The 15,949-nt window shown below is 41.8% G+C and overlaps 1 protein-coding gene and 1 long non-coding RNA gene across 3 annotated transcripts in view; one reads left to right on the top strand and one right to left on the bottom strand.

Annotated features, from left to right (window-relative positions):
• The first annotated feature begins 2,184 nt into the window (after positions 1 to 2,184).
• LOC148149925 (uncharacterized) overlaps positions 2,185 to 15,949 on the top strand; it is a 23,605-nt gene continuing 9,840 nt past the window's right edge. The window contains exons 1-4 of one of the 2 annotated variants that reach the window (XR_015757185.1): positions 2,185 to 2,765; positions 6,631 to 6,735; positions 7,585 to 7,680; positions 8,648 to 8,794. This is a non-coding gene — a long non-coding RNA (uncharacterized LOC148149925). The remainder of the gene's footprint in view (positions 2,766 to 6,630; positions 6,736 to 7,584; positions 7,681 to 8,647; positions 8,795 to 15,949) is intronic. The other variant, XR_015757184.1, reaches the window with a different exon arrangement.
• LOC122549851 (charged multivesicular body protein 5) overlaps positions 9,645 to 15,949 on the bottom strand; it is a 21,456-nt gene continuing 15,151 nt past the window's right edge. The window contains exons 7-8 of the mRNA XM_043689970.2: positions 12,208 to 12,323; positions 9,645 to 10,258 (exon numbers count right to left, since the gene is read on the bottom strand). Of these exons, the coding sequence (XP_043545905.1) occupies positions 10,208 to 10,258; positions 12,208 to 12,323 (167 nt within the window). The 3' untranslated portion in view covers positions 9,645 to 10,207. The remainder of the gene's footprint in view (positions 10,259 to 12,207; positions 12,324 to 15,949) is intronic.

Genomic DNA, 15,949 nt, shown 5'->3' with positions numbered 1-15,949 from the left:
TCAATCCCATGCCTCCAATTTTTGTGCAATAGCCCACTATGGGGAGCCTTATCAAACACCTTACTGAAATCCATATGTAGGACATCAACCGCTTTACCCTAATTCACCTGTTTGGTCATCTTCTCAAAGAACTCAATAAAGTTTGTGAGGCATGACCTACCCTTCACAAAACCGTGTTGACTCGCCCTAATGAACTTATTCCTTTCTCGATGATTATAATTCCTATCTCTAATAGCCTTTTCCAACACTTTACCCACAACCAAAGTAAGACTCACTTGTCTATAATTACCAGGATTGTCCCGATTCCCTTCTTGAACAAAGGGACAACATTTGCTATCCTCCAGTCTTCTGGCACTATTCCGGTAGACAATGATGACATCAAGATCAAAGCAAAAGGCTCAGCAATCTCCTCCCTGGTTTCCCACAGAATCCTAGGATAAATCCCATCCGACCCAGGGGACTTATCTATTTTCATACACCTCAGAATTGCTAACAACTCCTCCTTGTGAACCTCAATCCCATCTAATCTAGTTGCCTGTATCTTAGCGTTCACCTTGACAACATTGTTTTTTTTTCCAGTGTGAATACTGATGAAAAATATTCATTTAGCGCTTCTCCTATCTCCTCAGACTCCACACACAACTTCCCACTACGGTCCTTGATTGGCCCTAATCTTACTCTAGTCATTCTTTTATTCCTGATATACCTATAGAAAGCTTTAGGGTTTTCCTCGATTCTACTGCCAACAACTTCTCATGACCCCTACTGGCTCTTCTTAGCTCTCTCTTTAGGTCTTTCCTGGCTAATCTGTAACTCTCAAGCACCCTAACTGAGCCTTCATATCTCATCCTAACATAAGCCTTCTTCTTCCTCTTGACAAGAGATTCAACTTTCTTAGTAAACCATGTTTCCTTCACTCGACCACTTCTTCCCTGCCTGACAGGTACACAGTAGCCGTTCCTTGAATAAGCTCCACATTTCAATTGTACCCATCCCCTGCAGTTTCCTTCCCCATCCTATGCATCCTAAATCTCATCTAACTGCATCATAATTGCCTTTTCCACAGCTATAACTCTTGCCCTGAGGTATATATCAGTCCCTTTCCATTGCTAAAGTAAACATAACCGAATTGTGGTCACTATCACCAAAGTGCTCAACCATCTCCATATCTAACACCTGGCTGGATCCATTACCCAGTACCAAATCCAATGGGGTTTCGCCCTTTGTTGGCCTGTTTACATTCTGTGTCAGGAAATAGGGTCCATGGACAAAAGGAGAACACATGTTCTGTCTATGACAAGTAGTCAACAAACAGGGAACAGAGAGTCAGGATTTTTGTAACCAATCCATATTGAGTACTGTAGGGTCAGTGTTGGAGCCTCAAGTATTTATGATTTCTACTATTGATTTGAATGAACAGACTGTATTGTACCCAAATGTGATAACAATGCAATAACGAGTAACAAAGCTTGTTGTGAAGAGAATACAAAGAAGATACAAAGTAATAGACACAGGTTAAGTGAATGGACAAAACATTGGCACATGAATATGACATGACACCCTGTGAGTTTAACAGGAAGCATAGAAAATCTGAATATTACTTAAATGAGAGAGATTGAAGAATGCCACAATTGAGAGATTTTTTTCGTGTCATTGTACATGAATCACAAAAAAAAGCATGCAGGTACAACAACTAGGATAGATAAAGTGTTGCCATTGATTGCAAGGGTAATGGAGTATAAAGGTCGTGAAGGTTACAACCATATATTGGTGACAGCACACCTGAATATTGTGTTCAGTTTAGGTGCAGATAGATTTGCTTTAGAAGCAGTTCTAAACTGCTAGACTGCATGAAGGGGTTGCCTATTGAGAGAAGTCTGAGCATATTCAGGCTGTACTCATTGAAATTTTGAAGAATGAGGTGAGAATTCCTGAGAAATCTGGTCACAGGAGATAGGAAGAAACTCTTCCCATTGGCGAGAGGATGAAGAACAGATCGAGAAGAACGGCAGCGGGGGGAGGGGGGGCGCGGCACAGATTTAGCGAAAATTAATAATGGCAACAGTGCTCGCAAGCACACACACACAGCGAGTAGTTAAGATGTAGAAGGCACCGCCTGGGAGTGTGCAGAAGTCAGGGTCAATCAGTCCTGCCATGATCTGAGGAGGAGGAGGAGTGTGCGCAGCTACAAGGAGCGGTGAGGGTCACTGAGCCTGGACTGATCTGAACGGCCTCCTGCGCTGTTCTCCTACTTGAATCTTGGCCCAGTAGTGCCGCCTAACGGAGCAAGAGAACCGGAGGAAATCCTGGCATTAAGGAGAAGGGAATTCACTGCTGGAGACGGCCCCGTTCACTGAGACGGAACGACGCTGTTGCAATAGCAACAAAAAAAAAGATTGCACACACTCGTTGGAAGTTTGTGACTTTTCAGAAAGAATGAAGAGGCCAGGTCTGCGCTGATACAGCAGAGGGATTACACTGCAGCTCCCACTTACACATTTATTCAACGACCAAGATTTTCAAAACTAACAGATGCCATGAAACGTAACAGATTGTGATGGTCAGGGCGAGAGAAAGTCAGCCGCCGGCCACAAGCGGCTCCGCAAAGCAGAGGAAACGCGGTTGAACATTGAGCTGGCTCCCGGGCTCCCAGGCTGCCGCTGGCCCCTTCCCCCCCCCCATTCCTCACTCGCCCTGCCCTTCGTACCAGAAGCTGCAGCCGCTCAGTCCGAATGTGCCGCTGGGGCTGCACTGAAGTCAACACGGTAATCCCGTCCTAATATGTGCTTAGACCGGGCATTACTCCCCAGGAGGACACATACAAGAGAGTGCATGTTTCTGTAAAGCTTCAAAATCTGAAGGAATTGACAGGATGATAGTTGTGTGTGAGAATTGTACACAGTATTTGGAAAGGGGTAATACTTTGCTCCCTTGGAATGAGGAACAAATGCCACAGGAGAAGGCTATTAATTCTGTATAAGGTTGAAAAGGAGTGATTAATAAAACACTGAAGGGAAAATTAGACTACTTTTAATAATGTAGGAGAGATGTTGGATGCAAATCATAGAAAACATGGCGCTGAATGTACAATTTTGATGCAGAGTACATTTTGATTATCTCGGTGCAGTAGTAATGTTGCAGATAGGGAGTACTATACTACCCAAACAAGGGTGAGAACGGAACTAAGAGTATACGGTTTAATTCGAGACGTGGAAACCTGGGGAAGTAGTCACTGACACCGAGATTATTATTAGGGATCACATAAAAGTATTTTTCAATGTTTTAATGGAGCTTCAGAGGGCACATATCAAACAGTTATGTCCAGTGATTGGTAACAAGGCGTGGATATGACTATAGGTCTAAAAGCGATTAGAATATGTTATGTATGATAATTGAGGATCAGTCAACGATCATAATTAATGAATTGGATAATAATTGATTAAACTAAATAGTACAGAGAAAAAGCAGAGTTGGATTAGGAAAGCAACTTCAATGACAGGAGATATCACTGGCAGAAATATTATGAATCAAATGGCCTTCATGTGCATGCAAATTACAATCATTTTATGACTGAGAGGGATTAATAGTATTATATACACTGCAGAAAAGAGAATGATGGTTAATTAAACTATGGAATGAGAGAGGCTGAATGTCTGCACAAATGGACTGATGGAGAGAGAGGGTAATAGACCTTTGCACCTGCAATGTGAAAGTGTAATGGTTCTGTGCACTATAAACTTGATAGGGTCGTAGTTCCATAAAGTATGACATGAGAAAAAGTAATTATTTCAGTTGGATGAGAGAAATTAATAGACCTGTACCATATGGGCTGAGATATAGATTGGATTCTAAAAATACTGTATGACAAACAGGAAAATATTTCTCTGTATTAGTGATGGGGGGGGGGGGGGTGGTATTTGGTGTGACATTATGGGAGTAGACAGATAATAATCTTTGAGGATTTTGAAATATTAAAACTTTTATACATGATGGAAAGGATAGCAGTTAATAAAGAACAAAGAACAATACATCACAGGTACAGGCCCTTCAGCCCATGAAGACTATGCCAATAAATTATGCCTTTCTAAACTAAAGCTTTTTGCCTTTCATTGGTCTGTATCCCTCTGTTCCCTGTCTGTTCATATATCTGTCAAGATGCCTTTTTAAACGTTGCCTCCACCACCTCTTCTGGCAGTGAATTCCAGGTACTTAGCCACCCGCTGTGTAACTTGCCTCTCACATTCCCTTTCAACTTACCCCTTTTTACCTGAAACCTATGTCCCCTTGTAATCGACATTTCTACCCTGGGGGAAAAATACTCAAACAATCCATTTTATCCATGCCTCATAATTTTTTAAACTTCTATCAGATTGCCCCTCATCATTCGACATTCAAGTGAAAACAAATCAAGTTTGTCCGATCTCTCCTCTTAGCTAATATCCTCCAAACCAGGCAACACCCTGGTACACTATTTCTGTACCCTCTCCAAAGCCTCCACATCCTTCTGGTAGTGTGGTGACCAAAATTGTACATAATATTCCAAATGTGGCCGAACTAAAGTGCTATATAGCTGCAACATGACTTGTCAATTTTTACAGTCAATGGGGGTGGTGCTGGAAAAGCACAGCCAGTCAGGCAGCTTCTGAACAGCAGGAGAATTGATGTTTCAAGCATAAGCCCTTCATCAGGAATGAGGCTTGTGGCCCAAGGGGGCAGAGAGAAAATGGAAGGGTGTGGGGCTGGGGGGAAGCTGGCTGGGAATGCAATAGGTAGATGAAGGTGGGGGTGAAGGCGATAGGTTGGAGAGGAAGATGGAGCGGATAGGTAGAAAGGAAGATGGACAGGTAGGACAGTTCAAGAGGGCGGTGCCAAGTTGGAAGGTTGGAACTGGGATAAGGTGGGGGGAGGGGAAATGAGGAAACTGGTGAAATCCACATTGATCCCGTGTGCTTGGAGCATCCCAAGGCAGAAGATGAGGCGTTCTTCCTCCAGACATCGGGCGGTTCGGGTGTGGCAGTGGAGGAAGCGGAGGGAGAACTGTTTCTGGAGGCTTTGGATTTGTTGTAGGTACTGGTTGTCCTGATCAGGTCCAAACCGTGCTTGTCTGAATGTAGTCCAGAGACCATGCGGGATCAATCGGTTCCATCGGCAGGCGCTGAGGAAGGATGTGGCTGTAGTAGCGAGTCTGCTTCAGGACATGGCTGAAGAGCTTCAGGGCAGAGGAGACAATCTGGAGGTTGCAGTGAGAGAGAGAGAGAGACTCACTGAGATCCTTGTAGAGGGAGAACTTTTTCAAGGATACTCTATACCCCAATCAATAAAAGCAATAATGCCATACGTCTTCTTGACCACTTTATCCACTTGTGTTGCCATATTATGGGAACCTGTACACCTGGATCCCCCTGTATATTGATGCTGCTAGTATTCTGTCATTTGCTGTATACTTCCCTCCTGCATTAGAAAATACATCATTCCTGCATTTCAAAATACATCACCTCTCAATTGTCTAGATTAAACTTCATCTGCAATTTCTCCACTCAAAATTCCAGCCTATCTATATTCTGTTTTATCCTCTGGCAATCCTCCTCACTATCTATAGCTTCCCAATCTTGTATTGATTGCAAAGGTACTAATCCGACCACCCATATTCTCCTGCAAATTATTTGTATATATGATGAACAGGGGTCCCAGCACTGATCCTTGTGAAACGCCACTGGTCACAGATCTCCAGTCAGAAAAAACACCCTTCTCCCATTACTGTCTGACTTCTATGAGCAAGTCAGTTCGATATCCATCTTATCAGTTCACTGTGGATTCATGTGACTTGACCTTTTGTATCAGTCTGCCATAAGGGATTTTGTCAAAGGTCTTACTACAGTCCATATGGACAATGTCTGCCACCCTGCCCTCATCAATCATCTTTATCACTTCCTCACAAAACTCCACCAGGGTTCTGAGGCTCAAACTTCGCTACACAAAACCATGCTGCCTATTTGCTAATAAGTCCATTTTTTTTCAAAATGTCAGTAAATCTAATCCTGAACGATCTTTTCCAATAATTTTCCTACCATTGGCATAAGGCCCATTGGCCTGTAATTTCCCAGATCATCCCTGTTGCCCTTCTTAAACAAGAGAACAAAGTTGATTATTCTACAGTCCTCTGGGACCTCTCCTGGGACTGAAAAGAATTTGAAGATTTCGTACAAGACCCAGCAATTTCCTTCCTTGCCTCCCTCTGCATTCTGGGAGAGATCCCATCAGGTCCTGAGAACTTTTGTCTACTTAAATCTGTTCAAAACACCAAACACCTTTTTTAAATTGACATACCCTGGAATACCAACATACTCATTCCTACACTCACCATCCACCATGTCCTTCTCCTTTGTAAATACCAATGCAAAGTATTCACTAAAGAAAATATCCACATCCTCCGGCTCCATGCTTAATAATCTTAAAAGTTACATTTGGGGAAACAAATAAGATTGTTGCACAGTATGGAATATTGGAACTGTAATAATTCAGTTTGCTGTAGGCTGAGAAAATGGATTTTATTTGACATTAATGTGCATAATAGATTTTGTGGAATATTGTGTATTACATACAGTGTCACATATTTCTCTTTTCATTCAGGTCTTTATGTGTCAATGGTGTGGGACTCGTTACTGTAGGGAATGTGGTAGGGGAGATTTCATTGGCACCATGTCATCACCAGATAAATGCCGAGTATGTTTCCAGGTGAGAAGGACTTAAATATAACCTACAATTCCAACACAACTACAAGCAAATATTCCCTCTCCTAACTTGGACCCAGAGTAGCAATATAGTTTTAATCTGACAACAGGCAATAAATATAATGGAATCAATGTGGCTTGTAGTGTTTGCTTTAGTATTATTGTGTACCTAATTGTGAATGGGTTTCTCATCACTGGAGCTCATCTTTTACTGCATGCATCAAGATGATTGGTTCTCAACTACCATTTAGTGCAATGCCGTTGTCAAAAGGGAAGGAGTAACTGCATTATCTACATGTTCCCACGAATGAATATTTTAAAAAAAATCCAGTTAGTTCACTTAGAATCACTGCTGGTCACCATGTATTTTAAGCACCACAGTTTTTCTTGTCTTTTCTATTTGTATATGGGATGTGGCTAAGCCAGTACTTACTGCCCCATCCCTAACTGCCCTGAAGAAGGCTTTGACATTTTTGAACTGCTGCAGTCCTGGTGTGTAGGGACATCCAGTGTTGTATGAAAGCAGTTCCTTGATTTTGACTCAGCATGGTGAGTAGTATGGATGTGAACTTGCAGTGCTGGTAAATCACTATTCTTATTCTTCCTTATGGTAGAGATCATGGATTCAGAAGGTGCTGTTGGAGGAGCTTCAGTGAATTACTGCAGTGCATCTTATACATAGTACACACAGCTGCTACTGTGCATGGGTTGTAAAGAGAGTAAACATTTTAGATGGTGGATGAAATAACAGCTTGAGACTGCTTTGTCTTGGATAGTGTCTTCTTGGTTATTCTTGAAGCTGCACTCATCCAGTGGGAAATATTCAATTACACTCCTGATTTGTGCTTTGCAGGTACTGGACAGACATTTTCTTTAAAGTCACCTTCACGTGTAACTGTATCCATCCCTATGGGGGAACAATATAGAATTCAATTGCAGCATTACAGAGGTCAGTGGCTTAGAGATGTAACCAAAGGGTTAATTTTAACTCAGACACAAGGGAGCCAAAATGGACAGAGATTACTTCAGCCTTCCAAAAAAATGAGTTAGGGACTAACACCCAGGTCTTTCTTCCATACTGTGATTCTGACCACGTAACGATTAATGAGAATCAAAGTGAGCACAAATGAAACTGCTACTGAGAGACAATCCATGACAAAGTATAGTTTTGGGAAAAGTGGTGGTCTATCAGCAATCAGGAGCAGGATTGAAGCCTTATGGCAATGAAAGCCATTTATCCTCATATAAAAGCAGTGCTGTGGATTCAAGTGCTGTAGAAAACCTAGCAGGTCTGTTGAGAAAGAAACAACGTATATATTGAGTCCAGTATGACTGTCCTTCAAACTAAGGTCAGAGCCTTGTACAGAAGTTAAAAGTCACTTAACTGGGACTCCTGCAGCCAGGATCCTGGATGCTGTCAGCTCTTAAAATTCTGTGCAGCTCAAGATGCATATCCAGTCGTGAGACATGACACTTAAAATTAGTGCTCCTTTGGTAGGTCACCATATGACTAAATTCAGTCAAATAAAGTGGCAGAGATAGAAGCAAAAGGGGAACTCACCAATTGCCATCTTAGCTCTACACCTACACTGCGCCCAACAGATGGGAAGGTCAAACTTCCTCTATTGTTTGTAACTTCACACTAGGTTTGTATCTACTGTCCATGCAGGAGTCAGCACTGACTAATGTAAATGATATCTGGGCACTGAAATGCCTCATCCTTATACACAACACCTGTTTAATTTTGGCTCCCACATCTCCAATTCCTGCCTCAAGTTTAATTGGTTCTGAAGTGTGGGAGAGGCTTCTGTTCAAAGGAGACAGGAAAATAAATAAAAGTGCTTTAGAGCTACAGTTTCAGTAACCCTTTCAAAAAGAACCACAGTTTGACCATTTTTAAATTTTCTGTTCCGTAGTTGAAGTGCCAGGGCCAGCTAGTTGAATTTGGACCAAAAGTTAACACATCTGGCAAAGAAAAAGAAAAGAGCACAGAAAAATCAAAGAATGAAAGCCCTCCTTCCAAAAAGAAATCAGCAAAAAAGAAATCAACGAAAAAGAAAAAAGTAAGTGCACAGTCTAAACAAAGATAGAAAAATCTGAAATTTAAAAAAAGTTCATGGCTAATTCAACTCCTATCAAACTACCATAATGTTATATTGTATTGCTTCACATGATTTCCATTCAAATAATAGCAGAATCTGGGCAGATTTATTTAAGCAGCACAAATACCCATGGCATTTTAAGTGTAAGTGTGCAAAAACACCTTCTGCTGGAGCTTTTGTGATGTTTTTGTTGTTTCAAAAGTCCCTTCACCACAAACAGAATTATATTGGGTATGGGGAGTGAACACTATCAAATCAAACTAGTGACTCTTGAGGTGAATAAACTGTAACTTTGATCTGATGCCCCTGTAATTTTTGATTCATTTAAGGGTAATGTGCCAGCATTTAATTTCCCATCCCAAATTGTCCTGGAGAGTGTGGTGGTTGCGTGCTGTCTTGTTGAATTGTTGCAGTCCTTGGGGTGGAACATGCTGTTAAGAAAGGAATTCCAGGATTTTGACCCAGTACTAGTGAAGGAATAGGGATATAGTTCCAAGTCAGGACGGAACTTGTAGGTGATTTTTCCAGACATTTGCTGCCCGAACAAATGGAGATCATGAGTTTGGAAGGTGCAGTCGAATGAGCTTGGTGAGTTGCTGCAGTGCACCTTGTAGATGGTATATGCAGCTGCCACCATGCATCAGTGGTGAAGGGTGTGGATATTCTGTCACATTCCAAGATTGTATGAAAAACATCATTCTCAATGTGTTCTTACTGCAAACTAGATGACTACCAGCAAAGCTAATTTCACGTAAAATCACAGATAGAGGACTGTCAATACACTCATTTGGGCTAAGTTCCAACCTGCAGCTTAATGGTAAAGGCATTTATTTCATCCATACAAATTCAATTTATATATCAAGCTTTTTTAAAAGTGAACAAAAACAATTACATGTTACAAAGAAACAGATTTCCAATAGACTCCAATCATGTGAAAATTATTCATCGCAACAAGAAAGAGAGATTTACAGAGTTGGCCTGTCTGAGCAGTAAGTTTATTAACATACAGCAGTTTAATTGAATCTTATAAAGTTTTTCACAATTCTATTTTCTGTACTATCATGCTTGGAATCCATTGCAGATTAAAATATTAGATGAATGCAGTTAATCATTGTTCTGTTAGGGGGATATTATAAATCAAGATTCTACAAGATATTTCTTGCACATTATTTAAAGGAATTAAATGGAAACTTAAAAGCCCACCCGCAATAATCATTAAGATGTCTACATGTACCATCCTTTCATGCACACTTCCATAATGTAGTGACCAAGATCATGAGGAGACCAGGTTTTGATTTTGGAACATATTCTTTGCAAATAACAATATACATACAAAAAATGTTTAATTACAAATTTGCTTGAAAGCAGCTTGCGTTAAGTAGCAGGAATCTGAGGCAGGCCAAATTCGTCCACCAATACGCCATCCTAAAAAGACAAGCAAGTCTTAGTATTGGTTGTTAACTTAAAATTAATATTTACTGCTGACAATTTTAAGTACTGTCTATGAAGATACAGAACTGGTGAGGTGAAGTGGCCTAAAAGATTATCAGTAATAAATGCAACATTCAGATAGCAAAATGGGAGATGTGAATGAACGTTAACTTAAAGGACATTGTTGCCGATGTGAATACTGAGTCACAATTAAGTAGAATGAATGGCTTTGAGGTATGTAGGGAAGAGGTGTTGGAAATTCTGGAAAGGGGGAAAATAGATAAGTCCCCTGGGCCTGATGGCATTTATCCTAGGATTCTCTGGGAAGCAAGGGAGGAGATTGCAGAGCCAGTGGCCTTGATTTTTATGTCCTCGTTGTCTACAGGAGTAGTGCCAGAAGACTGGAGGCTAGCAAATGTGGTTCCCTTGTTCAAGAAGGGGAGTAGGGATAACCCTAGTAACTATAGGCTGGTGAGTCTCACTTCTGTTGTGGGCAAAGTCTTAAAGAGAATTGTAAGGGATAGGATTTATGAACATCTGGATAGGAATAATGTGATCAAGGATAGTCAGCATGGTTTTGTGAAGGGCAGGTCGTGCCTCACAAACCTTATTGAATTCTTTGAGAAGGTGACTAAGGAGGTGGACGAGGGGAAAGCGGTAGATGTGGTGTATATGGATTTTAGTAAGGCGTTTGATAAGGTTCCCCATGGTAGGCTACTTCAAAAAATACGGAGGTATGGCATTGAGGGTGAGCTGGAGGTTTGGATTAGGAATTGGCTGGCTGGAAGAAGACAGAGGGTAGTAGTTGATGGTAAAGGTTCATCTTGGAGTGCCGTTACTAGCGGTGTTCCGCAAGGATCTGTTTTGGGACCATTGCTGTTTGTCATTTTTATAAATGACTTGGAGGAGGGCCTAGAAGGTTGGGTGAGCAAGTTTGCGGATGATACGAAAGTCGGAGGAGTTGTTGACAGTGAGGAAGGATGTGGCATGTTACAGCGGGATATAGATAAGCTGCAGAACTGGGCAGAAAGGTGGCAAATGGAGTTCAATGTAGCTAAGTGTGAGGTGATTCACTTTGGTAAGAGTAACAAAAAGATGGGGTACTGGGCTAATGGTCGGATACTTGGTAGTGTGGATGAGCAGAGGGATCTTGGTGTCCACGTACACAGATCTTTGAAAGTTGCCACCCAGGTAAATAGTGCGGTGAAGAAGGCATATGGCGTTCTGGCTTTTATTGGTAGAGGAATTGAGTTCCGGAGTCCTGAGATCATGTTGCAGTTGTATAAGACTCTGGTGCGGCCGCACCTGGAGTATTGTGTGCAGTTTTGGTCGCCATACTATAGGAAGGTACTGGAACGGGTGCAGAGGAAGTTTACCAGGATGTTGCCTGGTATGGTAGGAAGATCGTATGAGGAAAGGCTGAGGTACTTGGGGTTGTTTTCATTGGAGAAAAGAAGGTTTAGGGGTGACTTGATCGAGGTGTACAAGATGATTAGGGGTTTAGATAGGGTTGACCGTGAGAACCTTTTTCCACGTATGGAGTCAGCTATTACGAGGGGGCATAGCTTTAAATTAAGGGGTGGTAGGTATAGGACAGATGTTAGGGGTAGGTTCTTTACTCAGCGAGTTGTGAGTTCATGGAATGCCCTGCTAGTAGTAGTGGTGGACTCTCCCTCTTTATGGGTATTTAAGCAGGCATTGGATAGGCATATGGAGGATAGTGGGCTAGTGTAGGTTAGGTGGGCTTGGATCGGCACAACATCGAGGGCCAAAGGGCCTGTACTGCGCTGTATTCTTCTATGTTCTATGTTCTAGATACTGCACCTAGCATAAAGTTTTTAAATGTTCTCATTGCACTGAAACATATCACTCACTGTTCACCACAAAATCTGAAGGGGAACAAGTTTCAAGACAGCATTCTGTGATGGCCATTGTAAATATACCTTGTTGGTTTTTGAGTCAGTGGGAACACCTTCAGGAATAGATGGTGCAGATGCAGCATCATCGAGATAGGATGAATCTTCGTCAGCTAGAAGCTCATCACCCAGTGCATCCAGTTCTGAAAGTATTAAACATGATAGTGTTATTAAATGCATATTTCCTTACATTCATCTAATCTTTGACTGATTTAAGCACCCAAATACATTTTTACAACACTGTGACAAATTGCTGGGAATACACAAGCATCCCACCACACCCTGGGCATTAATTTTCCTTCCAAGACACACAACTGGGCAAACTGACTTTGAACATGCCAAGTGTGGCATCAAGGAACAAAACACTTATATAAAAATACAACGTGAAATTGCAGTTTAAAATTGAAAATAATGCCAACCATAATATTATTAAATGAAACAGTCAACTAAATTCATTTGCAAGAAGCAACATTTAGGTCTATTCCTCCCAGAGGATTTAGGAGAATCTAATTTAACAGAATAGTCTCAGGCATAAACCTACCAAATGAATTGAGCAAGTTGTTCATAATGTCTGTATTTTCTTTCATTCATTCGTGGGATATGGCAGAAGAGCATTTGTTGCCCATCTCCAAGGTGGCACTAATCACCCGAGTGGCAAGTCACCTTCTCGAAATAGAGTCCATGTAATGAAGGTACTCAGACAGAGGAGTTAGGGAGGATATTCAGGATTTTGACCCAGTGACAGTGAAGGGACAGAATTACTTTCATCAAGCCAGGATGCAACTTTGAAGGGAACTTGAAGCTGCCAACATTTCCATGCATTTGTTGTTTAAAACATTCTAGACTAATGCTTTCCAAACAGTTTCTCCCACTTTGAAACTTTAAAATTGCCATGACCCCAGAGTGAGGACAGGTTGGAGGCTTGGAAAATGAAGGGGGAAGAGGAGAGGTTTGCTTCACCAAAAGAGAGAGAAGTTTGTCAGAGCAAAGAAAGGCACGCAGATTTGTAAAGCAAAGAGGCAGAGACAGAGAGAGTTATGAAAGTAAACAGAGGAGAGAGAGAAAGAAAGATTTGCAAGAGCAAAAGTTGAGGTGGTGAGTGAAGTGGGGCATGGAGGCATGTGTTTAAACTGCACTTTTTTTTAAAAAAAGAGAAAGAATAATCTTTTCACTGGCTTTTTTGGAACAAGCAGCAGTCCTGGAGGATTGGTCAGTTAGTCCATGCCCACCACCTGTAAAAAGATGGGATTTAAAGGGCTCTTGTAGCTGTTCGTATTCAGTCCGAGCTCTACAGCAGCCATTGATGCCTTGCAACTTGCAATCCCAAAAACAAATCTCAAAATTCCATTGGGATTTGCAATGCATGATTTGGGAAGCCAAGTTCTAGTTTTGGAGGTCATTAGTTTTGAAGGTACAGTTTAAGAAACCTTGGCAAAGTGCAGCATCACATTTTATAAATAGTACACAGCAGGCAGTGGTGGATCAAATGAATGTTATGGTGGTGGCAGATGTCAATTAATTAGGCATTGTTGTGCAGTGTCTGGCTTCTTAATGTTGGAACTATACTCACCCAGGCATTCCATTACATTAGTGACTTGTCTTACATATGATGAAAAAGCTTTGCAGAGCCAAGCAGTTAGTTACTTGCCATGGAATTTCCAACCTCTGACCTGTGCCTTGTATGTGGTGGACAAGCTTTGGGGAGTCAGGTAGTGAGTTACTGACCACAATATTCTGAGCCTATGACCTGTTCTTGTTGCCACTGTATTTATATGGCAAGCCCAGTGCATTTTTGGTCAATGGTAACCCTCAGGATGTTCTAGGTGGGGGATTCAGTGGTGGTAACACCAATGAATATTATGGTCAGTGGTTAGATCATCTCTTATTGGAGATGGTATTGCCTGGCATTTGGGTGGCATGAATATTACTTGCCACTTTTAAGCCTAAGCCTGGATATTATCCAAATCTTGCTGCATTTGGACATGTCCTGCTTCAGTTTCTGAGGAGTTGTGAATTGTGCAATGTTCAGCACCATCATTGGCGAACATCCCCACTTCTGACCTTATGATGGAGGGAAGGTCATTGATGAAGCAGCTGAAAATAGTGAACACCTAAAGAGATGTCCTGGAGGTGAGATGCCAGACCTCCAACATCCACAACCATCTTATGTGCCAGGTGTGACTGCAACCAGAGAATCTGCCTCCCGATACCTATTGATTCCAGTTTTGCTAGGGTTCCTTGATGTTACACTCAGTCAAATGCTGCTTTGGTATCAAGGGCTGTCACTCACACCTTGCCTATGGAATTAAACTCTTTGGTCCACGTTTGAACCAAGGCTGTACTGAGCTTGGAAGCTGTGGCTCTGGTGTCACTAAGCTGGTTACTGCTGAGCAAGTGTTACTTCATAGCACTGTTAGTGACACCTTCTATCTCTTTATTGATGATCGAGAGTAGGGGCAGTAATTGGTCAGGTTGGATTTGTCTTGCTTCCTGTGTACAGGATGTACCTGGGCAATTTCCCACATTTCTGGGTAGATACCGGTGTTGTAACTATACTGGAACAGATTGGCTAGGGAAGCAAAAGGTTCTGGAGCACACATCTTCAGTACTATGGCCGGAACATTGTCAGGGCCCATTACCTTTGCAGTATCCAGCATCTCCAACCATTTCTTGATATCATGTGGAGGGAATCAAATTGGCTGAAGCTGGTCATCTGGATGAAGGAAGCTGAGATAGATCATCCATTTGGCACTTTTGACTGAAGATTGCAGCAAATGCTTCAGCCTTATTTTTTACATTAATCTGTTGGGCTCTTCCATCATTGAGGAAGGGATATTTGTGGAGTCTCCTCCTCGAGTTGTTTAATTGTCCACCACCATTCATGGCTGGGTGTAGCAGGACTGCAGAGATCCCACAGCACTTCAAGCCCAGCCTTCAGTTGCTAGATCTGCTTGAAGTCTGTCCTTTTCACGGCAGCTCGTGGAATTTGATTCATTAAAAAAAAATTGGAATCGAGAATCCAGTGATGACCATGAAACCATTGTAGTTTGTTGGGGGAAAAAAAAGACAGTGCCATAAAATGCAATGAAGGGTACTGTCAACATGATATGTAGAAGTTAGCAGGAGGTTTTATCACTATATTTAACCTGAAGCCATGAGACCTCATGGGGTCTAGGGTCAATGCTGAGGGCCTTCAGTGTGATTTCCTTTCAATTGTATACCACTGTCACCACCTCTGCTGGGCCTGTCCTGCCGGCAGGAGGGGACAGGACATATCCGGGGATGGTGATGGTGATGATGTCAGGGATATTTACTCTAGAGTATGACTTCATGAGTTTGACTGTCAGGCTGTTGTTTGACTAATCTGCGAGACAGCTCTCCCGATTTTGGCAGCCGCTCTCATATTTTACTAAGGAGGACTTTGCAGAGTCGTTGAAATTTCCTGTGCCTAGGATGATGCCAAGTGAATGTCTGGTTTCAGTTCTTTGTTGAGACTTTGTAGCATTTAGTATAACTGAGTTTATTGATAGAACATTTCAGATAGCAGGCAAGAGCCAACCTTGAAAGAACCAGATGGGTTTTTCCCCCCCAACAATTTACAATGGTTTCATGGTCATCACTAGATTCTCAATTCCAGATTTGTTTTTTTTTAAAATTCAATCAAATTCCATGATCTGCCGTGGTGGGATTCAAATCTAGGCTCCCAGAACATTAGCTGAGTTTCTGGATTAATAGTCTATGATAATATCACTAGGCCATCACTTCCCCT

Source organism: Chiloscyllium plagiosum, unplaced genomic scaffold (genome assembly GCF_037043375.1).
Source record: "Chiloscyllium plagiosum isolate Xiang-an unplaced genomic scaffold, Cpla_swu_hap1 HiC_scaffold_5, whole genome shotgun sequence".
In the NCBI taxonomy this organism is placed as follows: domain Eukaryota; kingdom Metazoa; phylum Chordata; class Chondrichthyes; order Orectolobiformes; family Hemiscylliidae; genus Chiloscyllium; species Chiloscyllium plagiosum.
Note: the sequence above shows the minus strand (reverse complement) of the source record. Positions and strands in the feature narration are given on the sequence as shown.